This window comes from Leuciscus leuciscus (assembly GCF_965113295.1).
Source record: "Leuciscus leuciscus genome assembly, chromosome: 21".
Lineage (NCBI taxonomy): Eukaryota > Metazoa > Chordata > Actinopteri > Cypriniformes > Leuciscidae > Leuciscus > Leuciscus leuciscus.
In genome coordinates, this window is record NC_138745.1 from 21,727,674 (window position 1) to 21,754,094 (window position 26,421).

The 26,421-nt window shown below is 38.1% G+C and overlaps 1 protein-coding gene across 3 annotated transcripts in view; it reads left to right on the forward strand.

Moving 5' to 3' along the window:
- Positions 1 to 421: 421 nt before the first annotated feature.
- Positions 422 to 26,421, forward strand: part of wnt3 (wingless-type MMTV integration site family, member 3) — a 38,044-nt gene continuing 12,044 nt past the window's right edge. Inside the window, exons 1-2 of one of the 3 annotated variants that reach the window (XM_082152299.1) lie at positions 422 to 563; positions 25,188 to 25,429. In XM_082152299.1, the coding sequence (XP_082008425.1) occupies positions 25,303 to 25,429 (127 nt within the window). In that variant the 5' untranslated portion in view covers positions 422 to 563; positions 25,188 to 25,302. Of the gene's footprint in view, positions 564 to 4,655; positions 6,015 to 13,913; positions 16,894 to 25,187; positions 25,430 to 26,421 lie in introns of those variants that run through there. The other 2 variants (XM_082152297.1, XM_082152298.1) reach the window with 2 other exon arrangements.

Below are 26,421 nucleotides of genomic sequence, written 5' to 3' on the forward strand. Positions count from 1 at the left end.
GTCTAACTATAATGACACTATCGGATAAACAAAAACTGAATTGAGCTGAATAATGACACTGTCTTCTGTAGAGCTGCTTTATTACTGTAGGCTAATTGAAGTAGTTTTATAATTAATGAACCATGCAACAATTTTTTTTTTTTTTTTGAAAATAATCTGTATTATAAAGTGCTATATAAATAAATAAATGTTTATTGCTTTAGAAGAAATGAAGCCTAAAGACGTCTTCGCACTATACTTTTCTCAGTTACTAAAAAATATATGAACCTTGTATATTTTGTATTGATTAATTTAAGTGTTAAACCTTTTTTTGGAGTTGGTCTGTTGAAAAAAAGATTAATCTGTAGTTAATGGCTGTCATCATGGACTTTGACTTTGAAATTCTGTCACAATTTATTCACCCTAATGTCGTTTGAAACGCGTTTCCTCTATAAACTAACAAGAGGAGATGAAAACTTTCTGACTTTCTCTCAAAACCATTGTATGGCTTCAGAAGAAGGAATATAGCACACAAATCATATGGACTTTTTGGTGCTTTTATTGTGCTTTTTGGATATATGAGGGTGAGTAAATGATGACGAAATCTTAATAACTGTTACATAAAATAGCCTTTTAAGATGTCCAGCTACACTGTCATCTGAGTGTTAAAGGGATAGTTCGCCCAAAAATGACCATTCTATTTACTGTTCATCTTCAAAACACACATACATATATTTTTAATGTAATGTAATTTTTGTCCCTCCATTGAAAGTCCATTCCACCAAAACCTTGATGCTTCAAAAAGTCCTTTGAGACATGAAAGTGATCCATATGAATTGAGCAGTTTAGCAGTCTTCTGAAGAGACACAATTGTTATACGATTAACAGATTTAATTCACACACACAAAAAATGATCAGCGCACATACACAGACTGACTATGGTAAACACGGAAGTCAGCTCTATTTGCTTGACATGTGAGAACAAACCTTAGAATTTTCATTTTCATCCCTTGAAAATGAAACCGTGTTAAGAATCTTTCCATTCTGCGTTTCATTTGAATCCTGTGAAAACTTGACATTACTTTTTAGACTGACACAGACAAACCTTCAATCCCCAAATGTCAAATTTAACACATACAGTATGTGACATTATTTCCACAACCCTTTAAAAAAAATCCATTCATTCAAAACTCCAATATCTTAGTCTGGGGCCTGGGGTTAGGACTGTTGCACTCTTAAAATAAATATGGTCTATGCTTCTCATGTCTGATTTGATATTTGCTTTAGAATGTGTGCCAGACAACGTTCTTTGCAAGGATAACAGTACCCGTTATTATTTCGTATGCAGTATGCCCTGGTAATGTATTCATTTTCGAGCTTCAGTAACTCCAAGTCAAAAATAATTTCAAGCCTGAGATAGGAGGAAGAGAGGGCTTGTGACCCAAGCCGGTCTAATGATAGCCACACTGGAAAAAGCTAAAGTACTGACACTCCATTATTGTCCTATAGAGGAAGCTGAGGATTAGAACACCAAAGAATTTCAATAAAAGAGGTGTCTGTTGTGGGGCCGAGGCTCCTGGGGGGCTGCGGAGCTTTAGGCATTGTCCTGGAGGGTGATTGAGAGCGAGAGGAGGGGAGCGGAGAAGCATTGTGCAGGGACGGAGCCTTTCTAAAGGTGGTTATTAGGAGAGAAATGGCGTGGGGGTGGCTGTTGACTCTTCATCTTGTGTGAACAAAGTATCTGGCATATAGCTCTCTCTCGCGCGGCTTTCGCTTTACGACGGCCATGAATACTCTCTGCGGGCTCGCCCAGACCTGCACGAAGCCTTTTGTCCGGCTTAAGTGCGGTTTAATTAAGCGAGCTCTGTGTCCTGAGAGAAGAGAGGCGCTTTAAAGCGCTCGGGTCCTGCAGAGATGCTGGGGATGATGTGTAGTATCAGGGCTATTGAAGGAGAAAGTGTTTGCTGCTCTAATGAAAAAGGTTTGTTTGTGGGGGGGGGATGAGCGGAGAGGGGTGGAGGAGTGTCTGGGCTTTGTCCCCAGCTTACAAAGTAGGGACAAAAGCAGTGATATTATACAAATGCACTCATTTCCAGGACATGATGCAGGGACGGGGGCCCGGAGACGGGTCGGACTGCTCCATCTCAGCCCCGTTGGCACCTTACAAAATGATTTTTTCCCCCTACCACAAAGATACGCATTCTAGTTAAATCCCGAGAGCAGGGGCTTCTGGGTACCGCAAATTTGGGGGTTGCGGGCTTAAGCGGATTTTCTCTGCAACTGTAAGAACAAGCTAATTCCTCAGACCTCCTTTATCTCTAACATGGTAATAACAAACAATGAAATTCTGAAGAGAAAGGGGCAAAGGAAGAGGAGGGAGGAGAGACGCAGACACAAAAGAAGGAGAGATGGAGGGAATGAAAGAGAGGAGAGACGTGTGTGAGGAGAGGGTGGGCTTGGGCGTGTTAAGAAACTTTCTCGCTCTAGTGTTATGTGTGAACACTCCGCTAATCCAGGTTTTATTGCTTGCCTGTGTCCGGCCACACTGTCCGGATTGAGTGTGTGTGTGTGTGTGAGGGATAGTGGGGGTCTGCACATGTCCCTCTTTGAGGAAAGCCTGAGAAAGAGCCGGACCTGGTTACGGCCGTTTTCGGGTCGCCTTAGAAACCTGCACCACAGGGATCCTCTGTGTATGTCTCTGCATTCCCTGCGAATGCAGCAAGCAAACACATACGGATTAATGCTAATGTTAAAGGTGCTGTCACATTAGCAAATTTTCTGTGATATTTCGTGGGCAAAAAAAGGTCTGTTGTCTACTGTAGTGATGTATGAAGCAGAACTCAAAGCGAACTCACTTTCAAACCGAGCATCTTTCTGCTGGTCAACGCAGCGATTCCATGTGACCAATTGGAACCGGTTGCAAAATTTGTGCAGGGAGATATTTCGCTCTTAAGTGAAATTCCCAAATTGCATAGATTCCTACTGAAATGTCTGGATTCCACCTGCGAAAATTCACAGTGATTGTGACCGCACCTTAATGGTGTAACATACATGTTGCTCCTGTTTTAACTCACTGGCTTATGTCATTTGCAATAGCTTTAATCTTCTGTCCACTCACAGGAAGCCAAAAGGGTGTCTTTCCCAGATTATAAGGGCTACTTTGTGGGTGTGTAGGGTGATGTATTATCCTGGCCCTAATAAAAAGCAGGAGTGTCCACAAACATGACTTAATGAGGGAGGATGAGAGACTCCTGACCCAGAGGTCAAAGCTCCGGGCGAGTCTCTTTATTCCCATTGATCTGCTAGTGCATTTCATTTCCATGCTCTAGGGCCCACTTCAGTAAATTCATTAAGTGCGATTGATACGAGAATCAAGACTTCCTCTGAAACACAATGGCCATGCTTGGAGGGAACGGCCTTGTTTGTGCTGAAGCTATGTCAAGCATCTCTGGCTTTTGTCCTGGTTTTGCACCATCGCGGTGCACTCTGGGGTTTGAGTCCTTGAGATTCTAATCGTAAGTTCATTTCCAGCCCGTCCGTTGTGTCGTGGCCTTACGGCCTTGACCTGAGAAACGTGGTTTCAGTGTTGTTGAGATGCCGACCGCAGACCGTTCCTCGCCTCCGCTCGTAAATTACGATCCTGGCAAGCAGGTCCACGTCTGTCACTCTTCAAGAATGCAGAATCAAACCGCTGATCTAGGCACAATACAGCTGATGGAAAGCAGATCTTTATTCCCGATGTCAGGAACACAGAACATGCTAAACGCCTATGGAACCTGCAATCTAACCAACAGGTTCATATCTGATCAGATCAAGGATGCATCATGTTAGAAACACTGACAAATAGTTTGTGATGAACATTTAAGGTATCAGAATAACCCGTCATGCCTCGAAACGTAGTTGCAGTGCAGCTCTGACCCTTTTGATGTGGGAGAATAAAGGCAAAGAACAGGGGCAATGGAAATATGACCTCCAGACCTCGGTCAGAGCTGTCAGTGTCTCTCTTCGGCTCCTGCGGTGGATGCGCACAGTCCATGTCCCTGCTGTGAGTGAGACAGATAGATGATCAGCAGAGAGACAGGCTTCAGTCCTTGATCGCCGGATTGGAGGAGAGAGTTTTATCTAACAACATCCAAGCAAGAGAATACTGGGCAATAACACAAGTTAGACATTCCTGGAAAAGAGGTGGGCACTTATGTGAAAAACGTTTTTATTTTGAATTGGAATTTGAAGTGAATTGGCCAGAACCTACAGGAAATTGAACTGGAATTCGATTTGGAATGAAAGGATGAGGAATTTGCTGAATTGTAAATCAAAGAAGTTAAACATGGTCTTCTTCCACCAAAAGTTAATGAATGAATGAATGAATGAATGTATCTATCTATCTGTCTGTCTGTCTGTCTGTCTGTCTGTCTATCTATCTATCTATCTATCTGTCTGTATGTATGTCTGTCTGTCTGTCTCTGTCTAGCACTGTAAGGCTTATAAACCTTCAAACCTTGCTTTTTTCAAAACTTCCCAGGAATCAATTTTCAAGCCAACAATCAGTTTGCCTTTGCTATTCTTTTCTAGTTTTATTTTATTTTCTAGTTTATTCCAATTTCTTTGATTTTCAATCAAATTATTCTTTCTTAAATTCAAATTCTGGTATTCAAATTGTGTCACTCTAAACTGTTGTTATTTTTTTAGGTCTGACAACAACAAAAAAGATGAAAGAAGAAAAATACTCAATGCATTTTAGTTCAACAAGGCTGTTTTAAATGGAAAACCGCAAATGCTTACTGACACAAAACTCATTTATATGATTTTTTCCCCCCCAGGTCTCCAGTATTTATACCTGAAACCATTGTCAGTTCACCTCTGTCCTGGCATTTTAGGTCAATCTGAGACGGAGGCTATATTAGAATGCATTGTCATCTTTTAGTGCTGTGTCTCTTTCTCAGCGTCGTCTGCCCTCAGCCCATTCCGAATGACAATAGTGTTTATGTAAAATGTGCTGCCTTTGGGCCACTGGGGCACAGAACACTGCATGCCTGGCCCTGCCACACCACCTTTTACGGCTTTTTATTGTGTTCCTTTTGTGTCCCATCATCACAAGGGGAGGACGCGGCCATCAAAATTCTCCAAGACAAAATTCTTCTCTACGTGTGTGAATGTATGTGCTCACACACACATTCGGAACAATTAGTTCGGGGTACGGCGTGCTTAAATACAGAGACGATGTTCCCTGAAGCAGTCACCGGGCGAGCGGCAGGCCCGAGTCTGGCACAGCTAGGTTTCCTTGATGTTAATACAGACAATATAGATCTTAATAAGACAAATCTACCTCTCCGAAACTCAGTCCTGACACCCTTTCATTCTTATTCCCTCCCTGTCTCCTTTCTCTCTCTCTTTCTCCCTCTGTTTCTTTCTTTCTTTGCTACATTACCAGGGGGTGGTGCATGATTGACAGATGGGCAGGAATAATAATTTTTTTTTTTTTTGCATAACCTAAGGCCATGCTCTGTGATTGGCTTGCCAGCTGACATCTCCAAACCTCTCTTGTCGTTTTTTTTCCCCTCTCTCTCTCTCTCTCTCTCTCTCTCTCTCACTCTCTCTCTAATATTGGCCCTGATGATCCTAAGGGGGAAAAAAGTGGGGAGAGAAAAAGATATGTACCTTAGGGAAGAACCTCAGTGAGAGGGAGGGAATCAGAGGACGAGTAGGAGCGTGTGTACGAGTGTGTGAAAGAGACACTTACTCTCCTAACTACTACTGGGAGACACACACTTTCCTCACCCAACTCAAAGAAGCAGCAAACCCTGGAGAATTTTTTTTTGAAACCCCAAAATTTCTAATTAATCTCTCAAGCATCCATCTTTTCCTTAAGACTTGCCTGCTGGGACTTTTCCACCCCTCTCTAGGAATTCTATGTACTGATCAATAGACAATTTCCATCCACACAAGACATACCTCATGGATTTGTACCTGGTTGGATATCTCATGTGCATGTGGTTGTCCAGCTCTCGGGTGCTTGGAGGCTATCCCATCTGGTGGTGAGTAGCAACGATCCCCACTTTCTGCATCACTTTCTCCAGTAGCACTGAGGGAGAATGCTGGTCAGTGATCATTTTTCAGAGGGCAGTAAATACAGAACACTTTCAGTTGACTGCGTGGAAAAAAGCTTCTCGGCTCAGTCCAAAGAATCTTAACCTCAGCCACTGGAGGGACGGAAATGCTAGCCTGTCTTTTTCCTCACTGCCGTGTTTCGCTCGGCTCCATTTGCGTTGAATGTTGAAAATAGGCTGTTTTTGAAGCTCGGAGTGTTGTGAAATAGATGCAGCGTGTTTGTCAGAGATAAGGTTAGGTTAAGGTGTCAGCCAGCAGGCTTCTGGATGGGGATATTGTTGTCTTCGCTAATAGCCTCAGCACTCCAGCCGTGTTAGGAGTGTTAATTGGGGAATTAGTGTGGATGTCCCTTGGCTTGGGTCTCAATAAATTCATTGGGGTTTAACCCTAAGTATCATTACACTATAAACATGAAGTGGCTTTGAACATTTATTTTTCTCTAAAAATCAATTTGCCGTGTATTATAATCATATTTGTGATTTAAAATACGACGATTGTCTATTAACCTGTTCAAAGAAATTCTCCAAATAAACTTTCCATTAAAAACCTTATTTTCCAGCATAATCCATAAAACGTATAGCAAAATGAAGCATACTGAAATTAAAGATATACGGTTGCTTTTCAGTTTATTCATTTGAAATCAGATTGCATTAAAAATTCAGATTAAAGTGAAATCCTTTTATTTAACAATTATAATCAAAATTCTTCATTCATTTTTCTTGATATGTTGAGTTCAGCCGATTCAGAACAAATTCAATAATTAACTTTAATCCTGCAGAATGTTATAAACGATATATAAAATATTTGAATTTATGATTCATATATTTGAATACATTTTCAATTTTCATAATGTATGTATTTCCATTTGTTCAAATGATATTATTCCAACTTGACATTATGCTAGTACTGTTAAAGTACTTATGTTCGGTAGATTTCGCTACATTCAGCAGGGATCATATTTACCTCCGAATGGTGCTGATATGTCATAGTTCCACTAATTACCCCATCCTCAAAATGCCACTGACCTCACAGGGTTCTCTTGTAACATGAGTCTTTTTGCAAAAATATTTGTGTAGGCGTACGACAAAAGCCCCCCTGGCTTATGATACAATACTTGTCAGAACTAATGTGCTTTAGTAGTCCCAGTTAGCATGTGGTCCCCGCTGCACTCTCGTTCCAAACCACCAGCATCTTCTGGTTTCGTTTATGGAGCGAGGGTTGCCAAACATGCAGTCGCACTCATATGCTTACACACACAAAGGCCACAAGGCTGAAGCATTATTATTTGCGTGGCTTTACTCATATACTGGTATTTAGTGCCACCAGACGAAACTGACAAAGAGCAAAGGAGTCTCGAGTCAGTGACCCGCAGCTGTTTCTTCTAACCGACGGTGTAATATTCACCCGCCGACAATGCATAACCTCTTTGATTTAGGTAAAATTAAAGTGGAGGGGAGAGAAAGTGAGAGCGTGAGAAAGAAAGTGATGCATGGCTGCAGGTAAATGGGTAGATGTGTCATCTTTTCTTGTCTTCTACCTGAAGGAGTCTGAATGGCATCAGCGAACCTGTGGTCCTAAAAAAAAGCACAGAAATGGATTAACAGAAAATGTAGCAGGTGAAATATCAATACCAAGAGATTAAATAAACTAAAATCTACGCATACTTTCAAAACAAGTGATTTAATATGCCCATTTAACCAATGTTTTGTGATCAAATAAAGTGTCTATTCATGTCTACATTCAAAATCTGTGTTTTGGTCACATGTGATTTTATATGATGCAGCCATACATTTGTATAACAGTTATTCCCTGACAAATTTAGTTTTACTTAGTTTCATTTAAAAATAATAATTCATATGATAATCAATAAAATAATTATTAGTAGCAATGTAAATAAACCTGATTTAAATAAAAAATCTAATATTTTAAAAATAAATATGATAGTGTGTTTTCGTTTGTTTTAAAGGAGTCAATCAAATGTATTTGTGTCTTATAGTGAGAATTTATTCCATCCTGGTAGATCCTCTCCTTTTAATCCCTTCACATTTGAATGGACTTTAAATCTATGATGAACAGTGTTGCAATAATCAGGCCAGTTTCTAGCCTAATCTGTTTCAGCAGCTTACCAGGCCTCTAATATCTGACTTTATCCTCTCAAGATGAACTAATTAAGCTCAGTCTTAAGCAGGGAGAGCTATTGAAAGCGATCAGCCTGTCTAGCTTTGTTCAATTTCACATGCATTACAGATGATGAGCAAGCTGAGACACAATCAGCAGTCACTCCAAATACCAGACAGAAAGGAACAAGGTTTTTGTGGCTTCTTCCCACAACAGCACCGCAAAAAGCCACCATCCGTTCAGATCCAGCTGGCTGTTTGCACCGTCGTTCATCTGTTATCAATCAAAACTTCAGCTTGGTTACAGAAGAGGCCTGACCTCAGATGATCAAGTCACGGTTTGACCTGGAAACACTTTTCAGTAGCTCTTATTATCTAAAGTACCTGTCAAAACAGCGGAAGTGAACTGTGCAAAACCATAATATTAGAGATGTTAAAATTTCTTCAAATTAATAACATTCATTAATGAAATTATAAATCAATATTTCCTTAGAAATCAGTATAATTTAACATGGCATTCTGTGCACAATCCAACTTTTTACCATAAAAAAATAGATCTACTTATAAAGTTGCAAAATAGCTGAGCAAAACTACATATAATATGGTTTTAAGCTGCTCTTTTTGTTATTGCAACAAAGCCTATATGCGGATTTTAGGACATAGGCTTTCGTTCTTAGTCCTCAGAAAGAAAGAGCCCTTTCAGTCGGAAACATACACAAACACTTGACATAAAACTCTAATTCTGAATTAATTAAAATTCTGAAAACTATTTTTTTTAAGAGAATAGGCATGAAGGAGACAGCATCGGGAGGCCAGTAAGCATTCTGACCTGCTCCGGTCTCCTGCTGGCTTCAATGGGACTTGACTCATCTCTGCGAGAGAGGAATGTCATTATACACCCTTCATACCAAACCCCCCACCACCCCTGCATGTCAGCCGGTGTCACTGCTTTAATGATACCGCAGGAAAATCCACCAGCTGCAATTCAGTGTGAAAAGATAATGGGGGCCACTTAGGAAAAGGAAGGTGAAACAGATAGCCCAGTATTACTTTTCAAATGTATCGGTTCAATATCAGTAGCAAATCCAATAGCAATAGTATTGTGCCACAGCAATCTCGTATACAATCTTTGAAGAAAAGGTTCTATAACTTAGAGGCTTGTGTCAGGTGCTTCTTATATAGAACAATGGGGTTCCTATTAAGGGAAAACAAATTGGAATTAATTGTAATCAGTTAATTTTGTTTTAATTCATTTGTTATTTTGATTAATTTTATGAATTTAACATACTTGATCAATTATTAAGTAAATAAACTTCATGCATAATTGAAAAAATTAAGTTATGTGAATACATAACTTAATTTTTTCAATTACGCATGGTTTATTTACTTAATAATTTTAAGGTAATAGGTTTACTCATTTTTTTAAGTTAAGTCAACTGATCACTTTTTACAGTGTAGGGGGAAAAAATAAATAAGCTTTTAAACATGAAAGGATTATGCAATCATTTGGTATAATAGGTTCTTTAAATTTGAGTCAAGAGCCCTAGGGTTCTACATTGAACCCCACTAATACTTTTTTCTAGAAGTGGAGGCTCATTTTTTAGGCACATTGGGAAAAAAAACCTAAAATAATTACAAAAATGACACATTTGATTAAATTAGACATTTTGAAGTAGAAAGACTGAAAACGTTGGTTTTTTTCCAAACAATATTTCTATATTGTAGAAAAGTGACAAACACAAATAAATTGAAACAAATGATAAAAGCCATGTAAATTCCATTTAAATCACAGTTTTTGTCCCATCTACTTTTGTACTTTTCACTATTGTGAAATCTCATTGGTCCAAAATTCTGCCCCACCAAGCAGTTTTTGATTACTTTTTCATTACCTGATATTTCGTCATGTTGCAGTTTCGACAATTTGCAATTTGCTTGTTAGGGCACAGAGAGAGGTTTAATATGACTGACAGCCATGCACAGAGGTGCCTTATTATCTGGATTAAGAAGAGAAACGCACAGTTACTCTCATTCAGGGTTCGATGATGAATGGGTACGGACTACACCTGTGTTCTCTAGATCATCCAGACCACCTGAGGTTATCTCTGGAGTCATCCTATCACACACACACACACATTTTAAATAGTGACAGTGGACGAGACAGATAAAGATTGGCTGGTGTGTGTCTGTGTGAGAGAGAAAAAAAGTGGTGAGAGGTTTTTTTAAAGGTATAGTTCACCAAAAAAAAAAACTGTCATCATTTACTCACCCTCATGTAGTTCCAAATGACTTTCTTCCATGGAACAGAAAAGGAGAATTTCTGAAGTCTGAATCATTCAGGCTAGCCTTGTTAACTGGATCAACAGATTCACTGAAAAGATCCAATTGAAGAATGATTCGTTCACTAAGCGAGATTGCAATTATCTCATAATTCTGTATAGTTTTAGAATAAAATATGGTTAATTTTTTTTTAATATATTTTAACAATAAAAGTGCATTAGACATACTATCTGCCCAGTCTGTAGCTACCACATTTTGACATTTGGCTAATGTTTGGTCAGGCTTCCGAATGGAATTGGAAAAACCATCTTGGCTCTGGTGAAAACCAAACTTCTACGTCCATCTCAGTTCACTCAGAAGGGCTTTAGGGAGTTGTGTAATACATCACAACTTTAATCAAAAGTGTCAGCTCGCTTACGTAGGGAGTGCTGGTGGAGTCAGAGTTGTTAGCGCTTTCTAGCTCCCTGACAGCTCCGCTAGTTGAACAGTGACAGGCGGCAGCTCCCGGAGACAGAGCCCCGGAGCCATACGTCACAGTAGTTTCCGCAGCACAAGGCCAGCAGTCTCAGAACTGAGGTTTAGGCCAGAGTTAATGACAACAGAAGTTATCACACTATCCTTCACTTCGAGGCACTGCAACAATAGCGGTACAAAAAATGTCAACTGGCAGTATTTTGCTATGTGGTAACTGGTTCAGTCTGGTCATTAACAACAAACCAGCTTCAAGCAGATGTAACCAGCTTCAGGAAGTCTAGCTGTTTTTTGGGTGCCTGTTGAGTAGCCAATGACCAGCTTGGACAAGTTAGAAACCAACTATGTTTCATAACAGGAGCTTAAGATGGATTTCAGGGGTATTTACAGCATGATATATGTTTTATTAAACGCCTAAACCATTCCTCTTAAAACTGTACTTTGGCAGCAAAGTGAAAATGGAAAACTGTTCAGCAATCTAGTCCTAAATAACCAAGGCTAAACTAATACATTGATGTAATTAGTAAACAGCATAGGGGAAAGTTACTTTTAAAAGTAATGCGTCATAATATTGCGTTACTCCCTAAAAAAGGGACTAATTGGAAAATAATGAGTTTAGTTACTTTTGCGTTACTTTTTCTCACCATGAGTGGGGCTTGCTTGTTTGTTTTTATAATAAAATAAATAAATAAAAAGTTATATTTCTGGCAAATGTAAAGGCCCTTTCACACCAAAGGTGAAATGAATAAGCCCCAGGCTGAAGAAAATGCTAATTCACGCTTGTACAGTAGAGGGCGCAACTCAAACAAACCTTTCAGCTGTGCTGCCATTCTAGATTGAAGAAGAATAGGAGACAGGAGAAGAAAGTTAAACACTTTCCTGCGCAATAAAACATGTTTATCTGATGTTTATCTAAAGTCATTTTTGCTTATTATGGTTGAATTGGATAATCCAAGGTCAGCAGCAAAGACATTGGTTAATAAAGTCAGATTAAATACATAAAGTATATTTGTGTTATTTAACACATTTAATTATTGCAGGTTTGCTTAATATTTCTGAGTTTGCCTTTCACAGTTTTTATTCTTTTTGATGGATACTGAATCTGTTTTTGTGCAAGTGAGATGAGTAAATGCATGCTCACATTTAGGTGCCCTATTTTAACGATTTTTACGATCTAAGCGCATGCACTTAGGGCGTGTCCGAATGCACTTTTGCTAGTTTAACAACGGGAAAAATGGTCAGCGCGCCCGACGTATGGTCCCTATTCTCTAAATGAGTAATTAGTGTGTTTTGGGTATAGCGTGCAATAAACCAATTAGAGTCTCATCTCCCATTCCCTTTAAAAGCCAGTTGCGCACGCGTGGAAATTAATGGACCATGACGGGACAAAGTGTGCGCACGTTGTGGACCCGCCTATAGGCGCATATTACTGACGAGCTCTAAAAAAAATATTGCGCCATTGACTTTAGACCATGTTTCAGTTGGTCAATGGCGGAGTCTATTTCAGTTGCCTCAAAATAGCAACGCACCAACAATGTGCCTGAACATACCTCGTTTTCAGACCAGGGGCCTCATGTACAAAGACTTGCGTTGAATTCATACTAAAACATTGCGTACGGACAAAGCTGTAAATGTGCGTACGCACAAAAAAAAACAGATGTGTGAATCTCTGCGTACGAAGGATCCCACGCATATTCTCGTTGTTACCGTATCCCAATTAACGTCAAATTGAGCGCACATGCATGAGCACTACGCCCCACCCAGTCTCCTCCCTTAATTAAATCAATTTAAAAATGGTAATGAGTCCACTTTGGCAAAAGAAAGCAGTAAGAAAATGACTAAAGCAAGCGGCAAGAAACGAAACTTTACAGAAAGTGAATTGGAGGTGCTACTATTGGAGGTAGAAACGAGAATTTTTTTTTTTTTTGGAACTTTGTCCACTGGAATTAATAACAAAAGGAAAAAAATATGAGTGGGAGAGTTTGGCTGATGCCGTCAATGCGGTATTATTATTATTATTATTATTATATAAATTATTCTATATATTATATATATATATTATTCTATATATTCTATATATTTATTATACATATATATATTATTTGATATTATATTTGATATTAATTAATATTTTATATTTAATATTTTTATTAATATTATATTATATTATATTTGATATTATTTTATTTTATTTATAGACTAAGGGTTGTATCAATTTACATATGCTTTTATATGTTCTTACTTAATTGCATAATTGATAGAATATTCCCATAAGGCTCGTGTGACAATGTCAATTATTTTATAAATTGCAAATTAATAGCAATGCTTCCCACAGGTGGTGGTGCGATAGACTTGTAGAACAATTCGTTGTGTAATGTTTGCAACTTCACTTCATTGACTGTAAGAGTCGCCAACAGACAAAAACAATGAGAAATGTACGTACGCCAGACATGAAATTGGCGTGGAGAAACGCACATTCTCACGTTAATTTCACTGTTAGTACATCCGACCGTGAGCGTGAAAGCTGGCATACGCAAAGTTTTTGTGCGTACGCAAGATTGATACATGAGGCCCCAGAAGCCCATGGGCGCACAAATGGGCACAAATGCATTTGCTATTGAAATGAAAATGATAATTGCGTCGGGCTGAAAATATCAAAAATCACTTGCGTCGCGCCTGGTGCTGCATTGCGCCATATGTATGATAGGGCCCTTAGTCTAGAACTACAATGACCATCATGTTTACACAGCGCACACAACACCTCTGCACTTACTCACAATTTCTCTCAACATGGAGAGGCGTCAGTCAATAAAAGGGAAAACAAAGTAACTTGCATTACTTATTTGAAAAAGTAACTCCGATATTTTATGCATTACTTCACGGTTACTTGAAAAAAGTAATCTGATTACATGATTAGTGTTTGTAATGCGTTACACCTAAGACTGATAGTAAAATATTGTACCGTGTACATGTGCAGTACATATTTACTGTACAACTTTCAAACAAACAACTCTCAAAACAACATTTTTCATGTAAATCAGAGTTTTAGTTCTGACCAGTCTTTGAGTTGGGAAGCCATGACCCCGTGATATCACACTGGTCCAAATCTATCCTGTAAGTTATACATTAAACATCAAATATTTTCTGATTGGCTGTGATTGTATTACAGTTTTTCATTCCATATAGACAGGAGAATTGTTTGCCAAACTTTGCATTAAGCTTGGTTAAGGGGTAAGACAAGCAAACACTGAATTAGACCACACCGATCCCTTTAACCACACTTCTTCTCTCCTACACCCTGCCCAGCAAAGACATGTCAGTCAAACCCAATGTCAGGTTTAAATAATGTTTTTCATGCTTGTTCAATGAACCATAAACAATTAAATGTATGGCAGGCAATTTCGGACAGGCTAGTAATAGCGAGCTAGCTTTGAAAGCATAAGATCCCACCCTCCCTTTAAAGCGTCTCCAAAGCAATGACTCCTTCAAAACACATGAACGCACACAGCAGATTCTGCAAAGCGTCAGGAGGGGAGAGACAACATTAAATTACCTCATGTCTCAAAGCACATAACATTACAATAATAATTAACATAAACAACTTACAGGGCTCTAGTTGTACCACCTAACTGCTGCAGATTCATTTCGCCGTTGATAGTGATGACATGGCAACGCATAAATCCGAGTCTGAGGACATGAACAGCTCCGGGTATAACGTCATGGGTTGCAATCTCGTAATTACGTTACGACTAACGTTAACGCAGCATAAGCTCAATGTTTTGGTTCAGGAGGAACCATTGTCTACAACTCTGCGTAGCCTTACTGAACACGCCGATGAAGTGTGATGTCAGCACGAACAGGGTGTACGGAGGTATGGAAATACATGTTGCATGCAATATGCAATGAATGAATGCAATGATTGGACAAACTTATATTTACATGTTTTAATATTCAAACCACTTCCATTATTGATCGCTATCAGGATGTGAAGAGAGTTTCAACCAGTATAACAAAGTGTTTATAAAATAAATTGCCTACCCTACCTTTAATGCACATGCACCTATGGAACAGTCCTTAAAAGACACTAACAGTTTACAAGCGGTAGACAATTAAAGTCACAGTTCCAATAACTCGGGACATTAAAGAGACCTTTCTACTGACTCTGAAAAACACCAGGAGAAAGATGCCCATGTGTGAACATGCCATAGACCTGCTGCAGGGAGGCACGAGTACTGCAGATGTGGCCAGAGTAATAAACTACAATGTCCGTAATGTAAGACGCTTAAGACAGAGCTACAGTGAGACAGGAAGAACAGCTGATCCTCCTTGCAGTGCTAAACCACGTCTAACCACATGTCCCCCCCAGATGTGTTTGAGAACTTGCTAGTGCCTTGATGGAAGAGTGGAGTAACATCTCACAGCAAGAACTGGAAAATCTGATAAGATGCACTGTAGTACTTAAAGCAGCTGGTGGACACATCAGATACTGACTGATACTTTTGATACTGACTCTGTGCAGGGACTCATTATTCCATTTCTGCTCGTCAAATGTCTGTGAAATTTGTTTAGTTTATGCCTCAGTTGTTTAATATTTTTATGTTCATACAAAATTTGCTGGAAAAAAGGCATTTGAAAGTCAGGAGGACGTTTACAAGTATACAAGGCAGAGAACGTTCTCTGGTTGGCCAAGTTTCCTGATTGGTTAAAAACGTGTAGGCCACTCTCATTACAACTTATCCTACAAGTAATAGCCTATTCAATAGGCTACAGGATGACAAACATTATAAGCTTCAATAACATTAATGAAAAACATGTCTAAGCAGTTAGCAAGTAAAGTCTTAGCCAAAGAGAATCTAAACATATCTATTATATGTTTTACTATCTGGAAGCTGCTTTGACTTATGTGTCCGCAGTCCTACAGGTGGATATCATGGTTTTTATTTTTGAATGTTGTTCACATGCTTGTAACTTGTACCTGTTGTCCTCTCAGTATGCTTCTCAAGTTAGCTAGCTAGCATTTGCAGCTTTCAGTTGATTTTGCTCACAAAGTGTGCTGAAAAACATTTCTCCAAATTCACTGAAATAAACAACATAAAATAACATCTGTTATTTCGATTGTTAGTATTAGGCAATGGTGCAGGCACTTCCTACGAAAGATTCACAGAAACAGACACCCAACAATGCATTAATCAATGACACATTTGCAGTGCGTTGTTGTGCTCTAGTGCAACGCCGCTCACTAGCAAGGATACACGGGGTGTCATTAAGAACAGAACAGAAAAGAGATTGAAAACAGGTTTGAACATTTTTCAAGGGTAATATCTTTTTAATCTGAAAAGCCCAGAACAGTTGAAATGCCAATCAAAATTGTGGCGGGAAAAAACCCAAACTGTTGTGTTGATGGAGCTTGTGTTCCTGTTCTGACAGAATGAATGAGGAAAAGCCCCATCCTCAGGCTAACTCTCTCTCTCTCTCTCTCTCTATTTCCCTCTCTCTCTCTCAAGGCTTTTTTAAGTTAGTGGAAAATGATATCAGGTCATAATAAGGCAACTGACCAAAATTAAAGCAGCATATAATTAAACTGAAATAGATACAACTAGGAATATTTGATAAAATTCCAAATATGATTCTGAAAATTAAAGCGATACTTTCCATAAATACTGTAATGTTCCACAAGTCACTGAAATGGAGAATATACTGTATGGCCCACTGAATTACCCAATGGGAAATTGTAAATTTATCAATTGTGGACTATATTACTGACAGATAAATTGGAGGCGTTTGTAAAATTACACAAATATTCCATCATTCAAAAGAGGAATTGATTATGACAGGGTGATTCTCTCTCTAATCCTTCTCCTCCCCATTTCTCTCTCTCCGAGCCTCTCTTCGGTCATCCAGCCTAAGGCACACATGCTTTCCATACATTTGACACAAAAAGGTATGTGTTATTTTCCAAAAATCTCTTATCTTCCTGTCTTAAAATGTCAAGTATGAGTTGAGGAAGGGCAGAGATTCATACATAATAATACAGAGGATCTTTAAACATGCTGTTGATCTAGACCGACGTTTGGGATTTAACTAAGCCATGACTTTAATCTCCTGTTGAGAAGTCAAAGTAGTGATAGAGCTCATGCTGCTCTGACAGGCAGTGATGCTTTATGGGAGTGATCACTGAAGTGATATACATCTAAGGTGTGATGAGATATGAGAGTGTCCTAACGAGCAGCCTAAATGTGAAGATCTCTCATTTAAACACACCTCAGTGTATCTCCAAGCAGCTCTCAAAAGGAGCAGAAGCTGGCCAGGAATGTGTGGTGAATGTTCCCTGACCTGTCTGAGGCCTGAGGTAGCAGGCCAAAGCTGTGGCCTTGTAATGAACTCAAACACAGCTTTAACAAGGCATCAACCTCAAGAGCTCAAGGGGTCGGATGTCACAAACTCACAAGTTCAAAGAGTTTCTTATTTCTTCTGCCTCTGGACAAAAACAGAACACTCAGCAGTGTGGTCATAGACAGGTGCCTCATCTCCCACTTTTTTGGAGAAGCTGGTGAAGAGCTGAAAAACATTTGGAGAATGACATGAAAATATGTTTTGTCTAGTACGGAGCCCTGCATATGACGTGGAGAAAAAATATGTATATCGTGACCACGAATTAAGAATTAGTTCCCACGACTTACTAATATGTCAGCAAATTTGACTAATTCATTACCTCGTTTTAAGTCAATTGTGCGCAGGATACAATAATTCGTTCCCTCGTTTTACTAAATTGTGACCACTTTGCAATAATTTGTTTTTGCCATGGTCATGGGAACAAATTCTTAATTCATGGCCCTTAATTTTACAAAAACAAGTGAACAAATTAGTAAATCATGGGCACGATTTACTAAAACAAGAGAACGAATTCTTAATTTGTGGCCACGATATCTATAATTTTTTTCCTACATGTCATGTGGAGGGCTTCATAGGATAGTTTATCCAAATAAACTAAAAAAATTCTGTTCTGAAAATTCATCATTTAATGAATCAAACTTGCATGACTTACTTTCTTCTGTGGAACAGAAAAGGGATTTTTTTTTATTTATTTTTTTTTTATGTGCTGGTCACTCTTTTCCATGCAACTACAATGGATGAGAACTGAAGTTTCAAAAGGACACAACTGCACAATGAAAAAAAAAAAAAAAAAGTTGCTCATATAATTCATGTACTATTTAATTCTTTAGAAAACTTAGCACATGAATCATATCCGTAAATTTTATACAAGAAACACACTGTTACTGTCAGTGAGTTCCCAAGAATCAAATCAGTCTGATTCACAAACTATTCATTCAGACCAGTTTTATAAACTGGTTCAACTGATTCAATCCAAAAGAAAGGTTTATTATTCATAAATCAGTGGCTGGTTGCAGAATAGTCTTAAAAGTTAGTCATCTATTTTTTCTTTTTCTTTGAGAGTGCTCATAACTTTTTTAAAGTCACCATGAAATCAAAACTGACACTTCCTTTTTTTTTATGGAATATTGCAGTATTTATTATAAATAATTTATCCATGCACATCATTATTTAAAAAAAAAAATGTTTTATTCATATACCCTCATAATTTATTTGCCCTCATAATCTTTAATCAAGATAACTTCCTCTCCCTCATGCAAAGACATCTCTTCTCTGATAATGTGTTTGCTGGCGTGAAAACAGGACAAGCTGTAACTCACATGAGATCACATCAATAGCAAACCACAACGATCCAATCAGTTCCTGATGGACAAAATCAAGTCCCACCCACCCTGGATTTCTTTCTTGTTCGAGAAGCTGTTTCACTCGCATATACGTCACAATAGGGAAGAAAAGACTATCACAACTTTTTCATGCCGACTTTAAGTCAGTTACATTTATACTTAGATCTTAGATTTGAATCTAAAAAGTAACTGAATTATAGCATAGTATTATAGTAACAAAAAACTGATTATCCCTTGACTAACTGCTAGTTGGTCAGACTAGTTTTTAAGAGACAGTCTTACATAGTGGCTTTGTTTTGCACCTGGCCACAGGTATCATTACTTCACTCATGAACAATGCCAAGGAAAGCAAGGGCGAAAGATTTTCAGTAATTAATGACTTAAAATTCAGTTTGTTCCTCACTCAAAACTGTTGTACGGCTTCTAAAGACTTCACTGTAAAAACTATGATCAATAAGTTATGACAACATATGTTTTTACATTTCTTTAATTCATCAAAATAAGGTAAGCCATTTTCATTTTATAAGCTATACAAGATTCAACAAAATAATGTAAAAGTCATTTTAATATAACTTAAGTTGAAATGACAAACATCCAAGTTGATTGTACTTGGCTTTTACTGTGTGTTTTTTTTGGTCTATGTTCTCAAAATGAAAAATTCTGTCATTTATTCACACTCAAGTCATTCCAAACCTGAATGACTTGTTAATTTTCAAAAAACACAAATTCTGTCCCTCTATTGAAAGTCTATTCCACCAAAACAAGTAATCATAAAAGAAATACATTTGAATTGAGAGGTTTAATCCAAGTCTTCTGGAGATATGGTAGCTTTTTACAGTATGATGAACAGATTTAATTTTATTCTCATATAAACTGTGATCAACTCGTATGCATAGAGCACATCAAATATGGTACCCGGAAGCTCAAATGTGCTTGCTCGATGCGTGAGAACCAGTAAGATACGTTCTCGCATGTCATACAAGTACATTTGTGCTTCCATTTACCTGATGTGCTCTATGTATGTGCACTGCTCAATGCATTGTAGAAAAAAATCAGTAGAAAAACATAAACAGTACTGGTAATTTTCTGCCAGGACATTATCCATAAGTTTCTGGACATTTCCTTCAACTGTAAAACACAACACAGACACAACAAACACAAAATGTGGGAAAACACTTGTGAAAAATCAATATAGAAAATATTCATATTAAAGGATTAGTTCTCTACAGAATTAAAATTTCCTGATAATTTACTCATCCCCACGTCATCCAAGATGTTCATGTCTTTCTTTCTTCAGTCGAAAAGAAATGTATGTTTTAGAGGAAAACATTCTAGGATTTTTCTCCATATAGTGGACTTTTTTGGGGGTACAACAAGGATACAGCGGTTTGAAGGTCCAAATTGCAGTTTCAATGCAGCTTCAAAGGGCTCTACACGATCCCAGCCGAGGAATAAGGGTCTTATCTAGCGAAATGATCGGTCAATAAAAAAAAACATTTATATACTTTTTAACCACAAATGCTCGTCTTGCACTAGCTGTGATGTGTCACACAAATCACGTTGAAAGGTCATGCCTTTGTACCGACCTAGTGTTTATAAAGCGAACATGCAAAGACTAAGTCAAACGGCATTTACAAAAAAAATACATAAATATAAGGTAAAACAACGATGTCTGACGATTTTGTCGTTTTTAACCGGAACACGTGCGATCTTTCAACGTGATTACGTAATGCGCTGCGCATCACAGTGCTAGTGCAAGACGAGCATTTGTGGTTAAAAAGTGTATATATTTTTTTATTTTTTTTGAAAATGGCCGATCATTTCGCTAGATAAGACCCTTATTCCTCGGCTGGGATCGCGAAGAGCCCTTTCAAGCTGCCTTCAAACCGTTGTATCCTGGTTGTACCCCATTGAAGTCCACTATATGGAGAAAAATCCTAGAATGTTTTCCTCAAAAGCCTTAATTTCTTTTCGCCCGAAGAAAGAAAGACATGAACATCTTGGATGACGTGGGGGTAAATTTTTATTCTGAAGTGAACTAATACTTTAACGAAGTACAATGGGTCTTACTTTTATGCTTTTTTGTTTTTATATGTGAATAAAAGCCTAAATTAAACTGTAAAAACAAATTTATTTATTATCATGACAACCCCAGTCTTAATTAAATATGACTTTCATAACACTGACTTAATGTTTGGGTGGGTATCCCTTTAATCTTTAGCCAATGACAGCCAATGACAAAAGACCACATTTCTCTGTTTTGTGTAAAAGAGGAATTCCCTCACTTCATAATCCTTGTAGCTGTGATTTGCAATGGCTCATTAATGCTTGCGTCATTATTTTCATCTTGCGCTGCAGTCACCACCCACCCAGAAGCACGGAAAGTGAGCGAGAACACCTGAAGGCTAGAGGAGGCCCTAAACCTGCTCAGACAAGCACCTGCTAGACTCTAAAGCTTCACTGTGTCTCCTTGCAGTAGCAGATTCCAGCAGACAAATTAGCAACTCATATCAACCCAATGTTTGTATTCCCCACTCGGTTGTGTCGCCGCACCCTTCTTTCCTCAAAACGGTTTTGGTGTGTATTTAAGCATTTGCAATCCCTCCACACTGACGCGTTCCTCTTCTCATCCACTTCAGAGTCAATAGTGCACATCCCAAACAAACAAACCACAGATCACTAAGGACGTGAAGCATGCAATGTAAGCACGCTCGGGTCTGTATCAAAGCATGCGGTTTAGTAATTAACTAAACCAAACACATCCACATCTAATTAGGAGTCTACCTGAAACACTGTAGACGGCCGAGAAAGACTGATCCCCCATTCAGCACAACACGCACACACACACACACACCAACACACTAATCATCCACATGGGTGAGAGATTAATGGACAGTTACACTGCAAGCAAATGTGTAATTATGCCACTTACTCACTCAGCAAACATAGCAGAAAACAGGCTCTGCTTCCAGTAAGTTCCTACTGTATGTAAGGGGTTGGGGTTTCTGTCAGACACTTTCAAAATAATAATCTAAACTGATAGGAATAATACATGGTGGAGTAAATGAATGACATACTATAAAAATGCCATACTGTAACCATAGCTTCTTGGATGGAAAACAGTGGAGCTTACAAACACAGTATAAATACAGGCAAAGAAAAACCTACTAGATTCACTGCTCTTCCTTTAAGTGAAAGTTCACCTACAAAACGAAAATTCTGTCATCATTTACTCACACTCATGTCATTCCAATCCAGTATGACTATCTTTCTTAAATGAAACAAATGATTTATTATTTTTTTAAGTCTCATTGTTGTTGTTTTTGTCCATTCAATGAAAGTCATTGGGCACCAAATGTTGTTTTGGACCCTTTTGACTTTTATTGTGTGGACAAAAACATATTTTGTGTCCCAGTAAAGAGTTTAAGGTTTAGAATAAAATGCGGGTGAGTAAATGATGAAAGCTTTCTTTTTGGGGTAAATTATCCCTTTACGACAATGATTCTCAGCTAGGGGTTCGGGGCCCATTGGGGGACCTCATTTGATTATGTATAAAAATGATTTAATTACATCAAAAATCAATCAGATTAAACTCCTAAAAACACACGAAATATAGAAGAATTGTATTTAATATATATTAAATATATTTAAATAAGTTTCAAGAAAAAAATGTCAGGTCAGGTCTTTTTTCCCCCTCAATAAATATTGTATTTACTGACTCTATGTTTATACTGAATTTGAATTATTCTTGAATCTTTTTTAATTAATTTAAAATATCAACATTCCCAGTTTATGGCGTTGCAAGCAGTGCTGTCATAACTACAGCAGAAATACTGGCGGAAATATCTTATGTGGGGCCTTTGATTATTGAGTTGGACAATGGACAAAAAAAGGCAGAGAACCACTGCTTTAAGGGATGTGTTTGACAATTTTACCATAGATTACGGTAGTATTGAATATTATATAACAGAGAGACATGTAATGTTTACCTGTGCAGCAGTTTAAACACTTCCACTTTCACCTACGGACACAAACATCAGCGTTATGACGTCAACTCCATGACAAAGTTGACAGTGCAGTGACGCACCCATGTGATGCATCAAAGGCAGCGAGACAACGCAAGTTATCTTAACATAAGACTCTCGGCACCTCTTATACAAAGACTCACCTCTCACACCTTCTCTGATTCCTGGCAGCCCGTTAACATCTCCCAGCTCTGTGTTCACGCTTTCACACAACATCAAACAAGAGGGAATGTACGACTGGAGCGAGGGAGGAGAGCAAAAGAGAAGCCGAGAAGCCTCTGAGGGGGATTTTTCTCTTCTGACTTCAATGCTGGGGCTTTTGTGTGTGAGGGGTGCAGCAGTATACTCATCTGTCAGAGAGATTGGTGCTGTGATAGGGTTGCACCCCGCGGGGGGCCTGAGGTCATCGTGAGCGGCTGATCTCTAATAGGTGTGATCCTCCACTGGCCTGAAGGGGGAACCAGGTAAACCTTTGGCCCACGAGACAGCGACGGCATCTATGCCAGCTCTCAGGCAGCATATCTCATCATAAAAGCATTGAGTACTGTCTTTGCGCACTCAAGGCAGCTGCTTAAATTCACGGGGTCTGAAAAAAATTACAGAAATAATATTTGGCAGTGAAGAGTTCTTTTATTGGGTCCCTTAACAGATACACATCATACAAATTCATAACATAGTAATGTTTTCCTGTGAGATCAGGTTGAATTCACCCTATTTTTAAATCCATGTTATTACCTTACTGTGAAAAATCATTCTGTGCATATGTTTCGTTTATTTATTTATTTTACCTCACAATTCTTAATCGAAATGTCAAACCCGACCTTCCAGTGAAACAGACAACTTTAATAATTTTGACGACATAAACCTGCCCGTTTCTTACAATCAACTGCAAATTCAGACCTGCTTCCATCCATCCAAAGACCAAAGCATAGAGCCCTATATTTTTTCTTTTTCGTTTATCTGTGTCACTAAGATGTACGTCACAATATAAAAAAAAAAGATTACTACTTCCGTTTAATTATGACTTTAATCATGAGGGGCCTCAAACGGCATGCTGTTTTATACATCTGTGGCCACAGCATTATGATAATGATGTCTGTTCAAATTTTGATTTACTCAATCAGATTAAACCATTCTTCTGCATAGTAATATAGTTCATTATCCAAACTGTAGACTTATTACAGTTGGCAGGTTCTTGGCGCATTAAAGAATGGCATTGGCTCATCCGATCAGAATTTATAGTCTGAACTTTTGTATTATACATTTTTTAAATGATCTTTACAGAATGTGACATTAAAAGATTCGGAGTCATTGGGTTCAGAGGTTCATGCAGATATGTTTTATAGCATTGTCTGTGAGAAAATGAGGATTGAACTGCTAATAGATTCCTCTGCTGTACAACTGAATCTTTTCCAGTCACTGGCAGGATTTACAACACTGAATATTTGACTTATTACAGCTCCAGTCAGAGCGTGTGTGTTCTGCATATGTTATGGAACAGACAGATCACACACACACACAAAATGTAAAAATATGTGATAATCAGCAACAGTGCTAAAGGCGAGTAAGGGTTACATCTATTATTAAAGTATGCTGTTTCACTCTATTTTGATGGTCCTTTTAACACATTCTGTTGACTAAAAGTAATTTTTAACCTACATGTCTACTAACTCTCATTAGAGTGTTAGTAGAGTATAAGTAGACTGGTAGGATTAGAATTAGTTGACATACTGTAGTTGCATAAGTTACTTATAGTCAGTAGAATGTCTGTTAGAGGATCATCACAATAAAGAGTTATCAGATATTAAGCATACAGTCTACTAATGCTCCAATGAGAGTTAGTTGACATGTAGTTGCAAATTTCCCATCAAAATAAAGTTTTACCAAGAATGCTTGTCAAAACAGGGAGGTTCTTATTTCAGGTCATTCTTATTTTAGACAGAGAAAGACGGCAATAAAATAAATGTTCAATGTGAAAGTACAATCGTATCTGGAATAACTAATAGATTGGGGCTGTTTCTATGAAGTGTTCGTGCAACCGTTGAGCTACTCACTGTTTGGAGCAGAAGGAAATCTCTAAGGAATCTGCTGTCAGCTCAGCTACTGCACACAACCACACACATGAATACACTAACAACAGCCAAATATCAAATGACACAGACACACACACACAAAAAGGATTTGGGTTAAAAAACTGGATCGGCAAAGACATAAATATTCTAAGCTTTCACTATTTTCCACGAAGAGAAAAAAATCCACCTCTTGCAGTGGATATAACTGATCATCTATGAGATGGTATAATAACTATAATAACTGGCTAGATCACGACTTTCCAACACTAACATTCAATCTACATATAATACTAAAAAAATACGCAAAAAAAAGATTACGCAATCGCTCTGAACAACTTTCCTCCAGTATAAGAATTCCATTTGTGTCCAGATGTGGGTCTAATCTTCACACTTGCATTTCAGGTCCCTGGCCCTTGGGCAGCAGTACTCATCCATAGGATCACAACCCATCCTGTGTGGCTCCATACCTGGCTTGGTGCCAAAACAGCTGCGCTTCTGCCGCAATTACATTGAGATCATGCCCAGTGTAGCGGAGGGAGTCAAACTGGGAATCCAGGAATGTCAGCACCAGTTCCGTGGCCGCAGGTGGAACTGCACCACTATCAAGGACAACCTAGCCATATTTGGACCAGTACTTGATAAAGGTATGGGTTAACAGCACACATCAGTCTAGTTAGTATTTAAATTGCCATAATAAAATGTTCTACATTCCACAGCTGCTTTAGGTGTATTTGCTTTGAGGTCAACCGTATGCTAGAAGTTGCAACAGGTTAGTAGTAAATCATGGTTTAGTGGCAAGTGAACAATTTAAAAATCATGATGATAACTGAATTGTCTATTTTAATTAAAAAATATTGTTATTGAAAATATGAAGAGACAAGTAATCCTGCAAGACATTATTGGGCTTAAGTATAATTTTTTTTAATAATGTAATCATCGTAAATCAAGGAGGTCACACTTTAGTTTAGGGTCCAATTCTCACTTTTAACTAACTATTAAGTATGACTTTTGCTTATTACTGCTTATTAATAGTTAGTAATAGTTGTTCAGTTCAGGTATTAGGTAGGATTAAGGGATGTAGAATATGATTGTGCAGAATAAGGCATTGATATGTGCTTTATAAGTACTAATAAACAGCCAATATTCTAGTAATATACATGCTAATAAGCAAGTTAATAGTGAGAATTGGACCCTAAACTAAAGTGTTACCATAGGATTACTCCACTTTAGTTGAAAGAGCTGAACGTTGTAAACTGAATCGCTTTAGCGGGTTAATTAATCGCTCAACTGTACAATTTCCAACTACACAGACAATAAAATGAAATCATAGAGGAACATGCTAGTAGTCTGAATATGTAACAAACTGTTTTCTTAACATGCTTCATATAAGTCAAGTAATGTCCTAAAATAGTCTCCAAGACATGTACATTTAAATCATAGTTTAAATGACGAAAAAAACAGTAGCTTAGCTAATATTGCTACTGGTTAAAAGTCATGATATGCTAGCTAAGGTTTTCACTGGTTATTTTTCCCTTATATGTTTTGAGATACTCAAATTAATAAATGTTTATGCATTTTTCTAAACGTTTAGTACCAAATATAAAGTTTAGTCTGTCGTGTAATTAAATAAATGTAA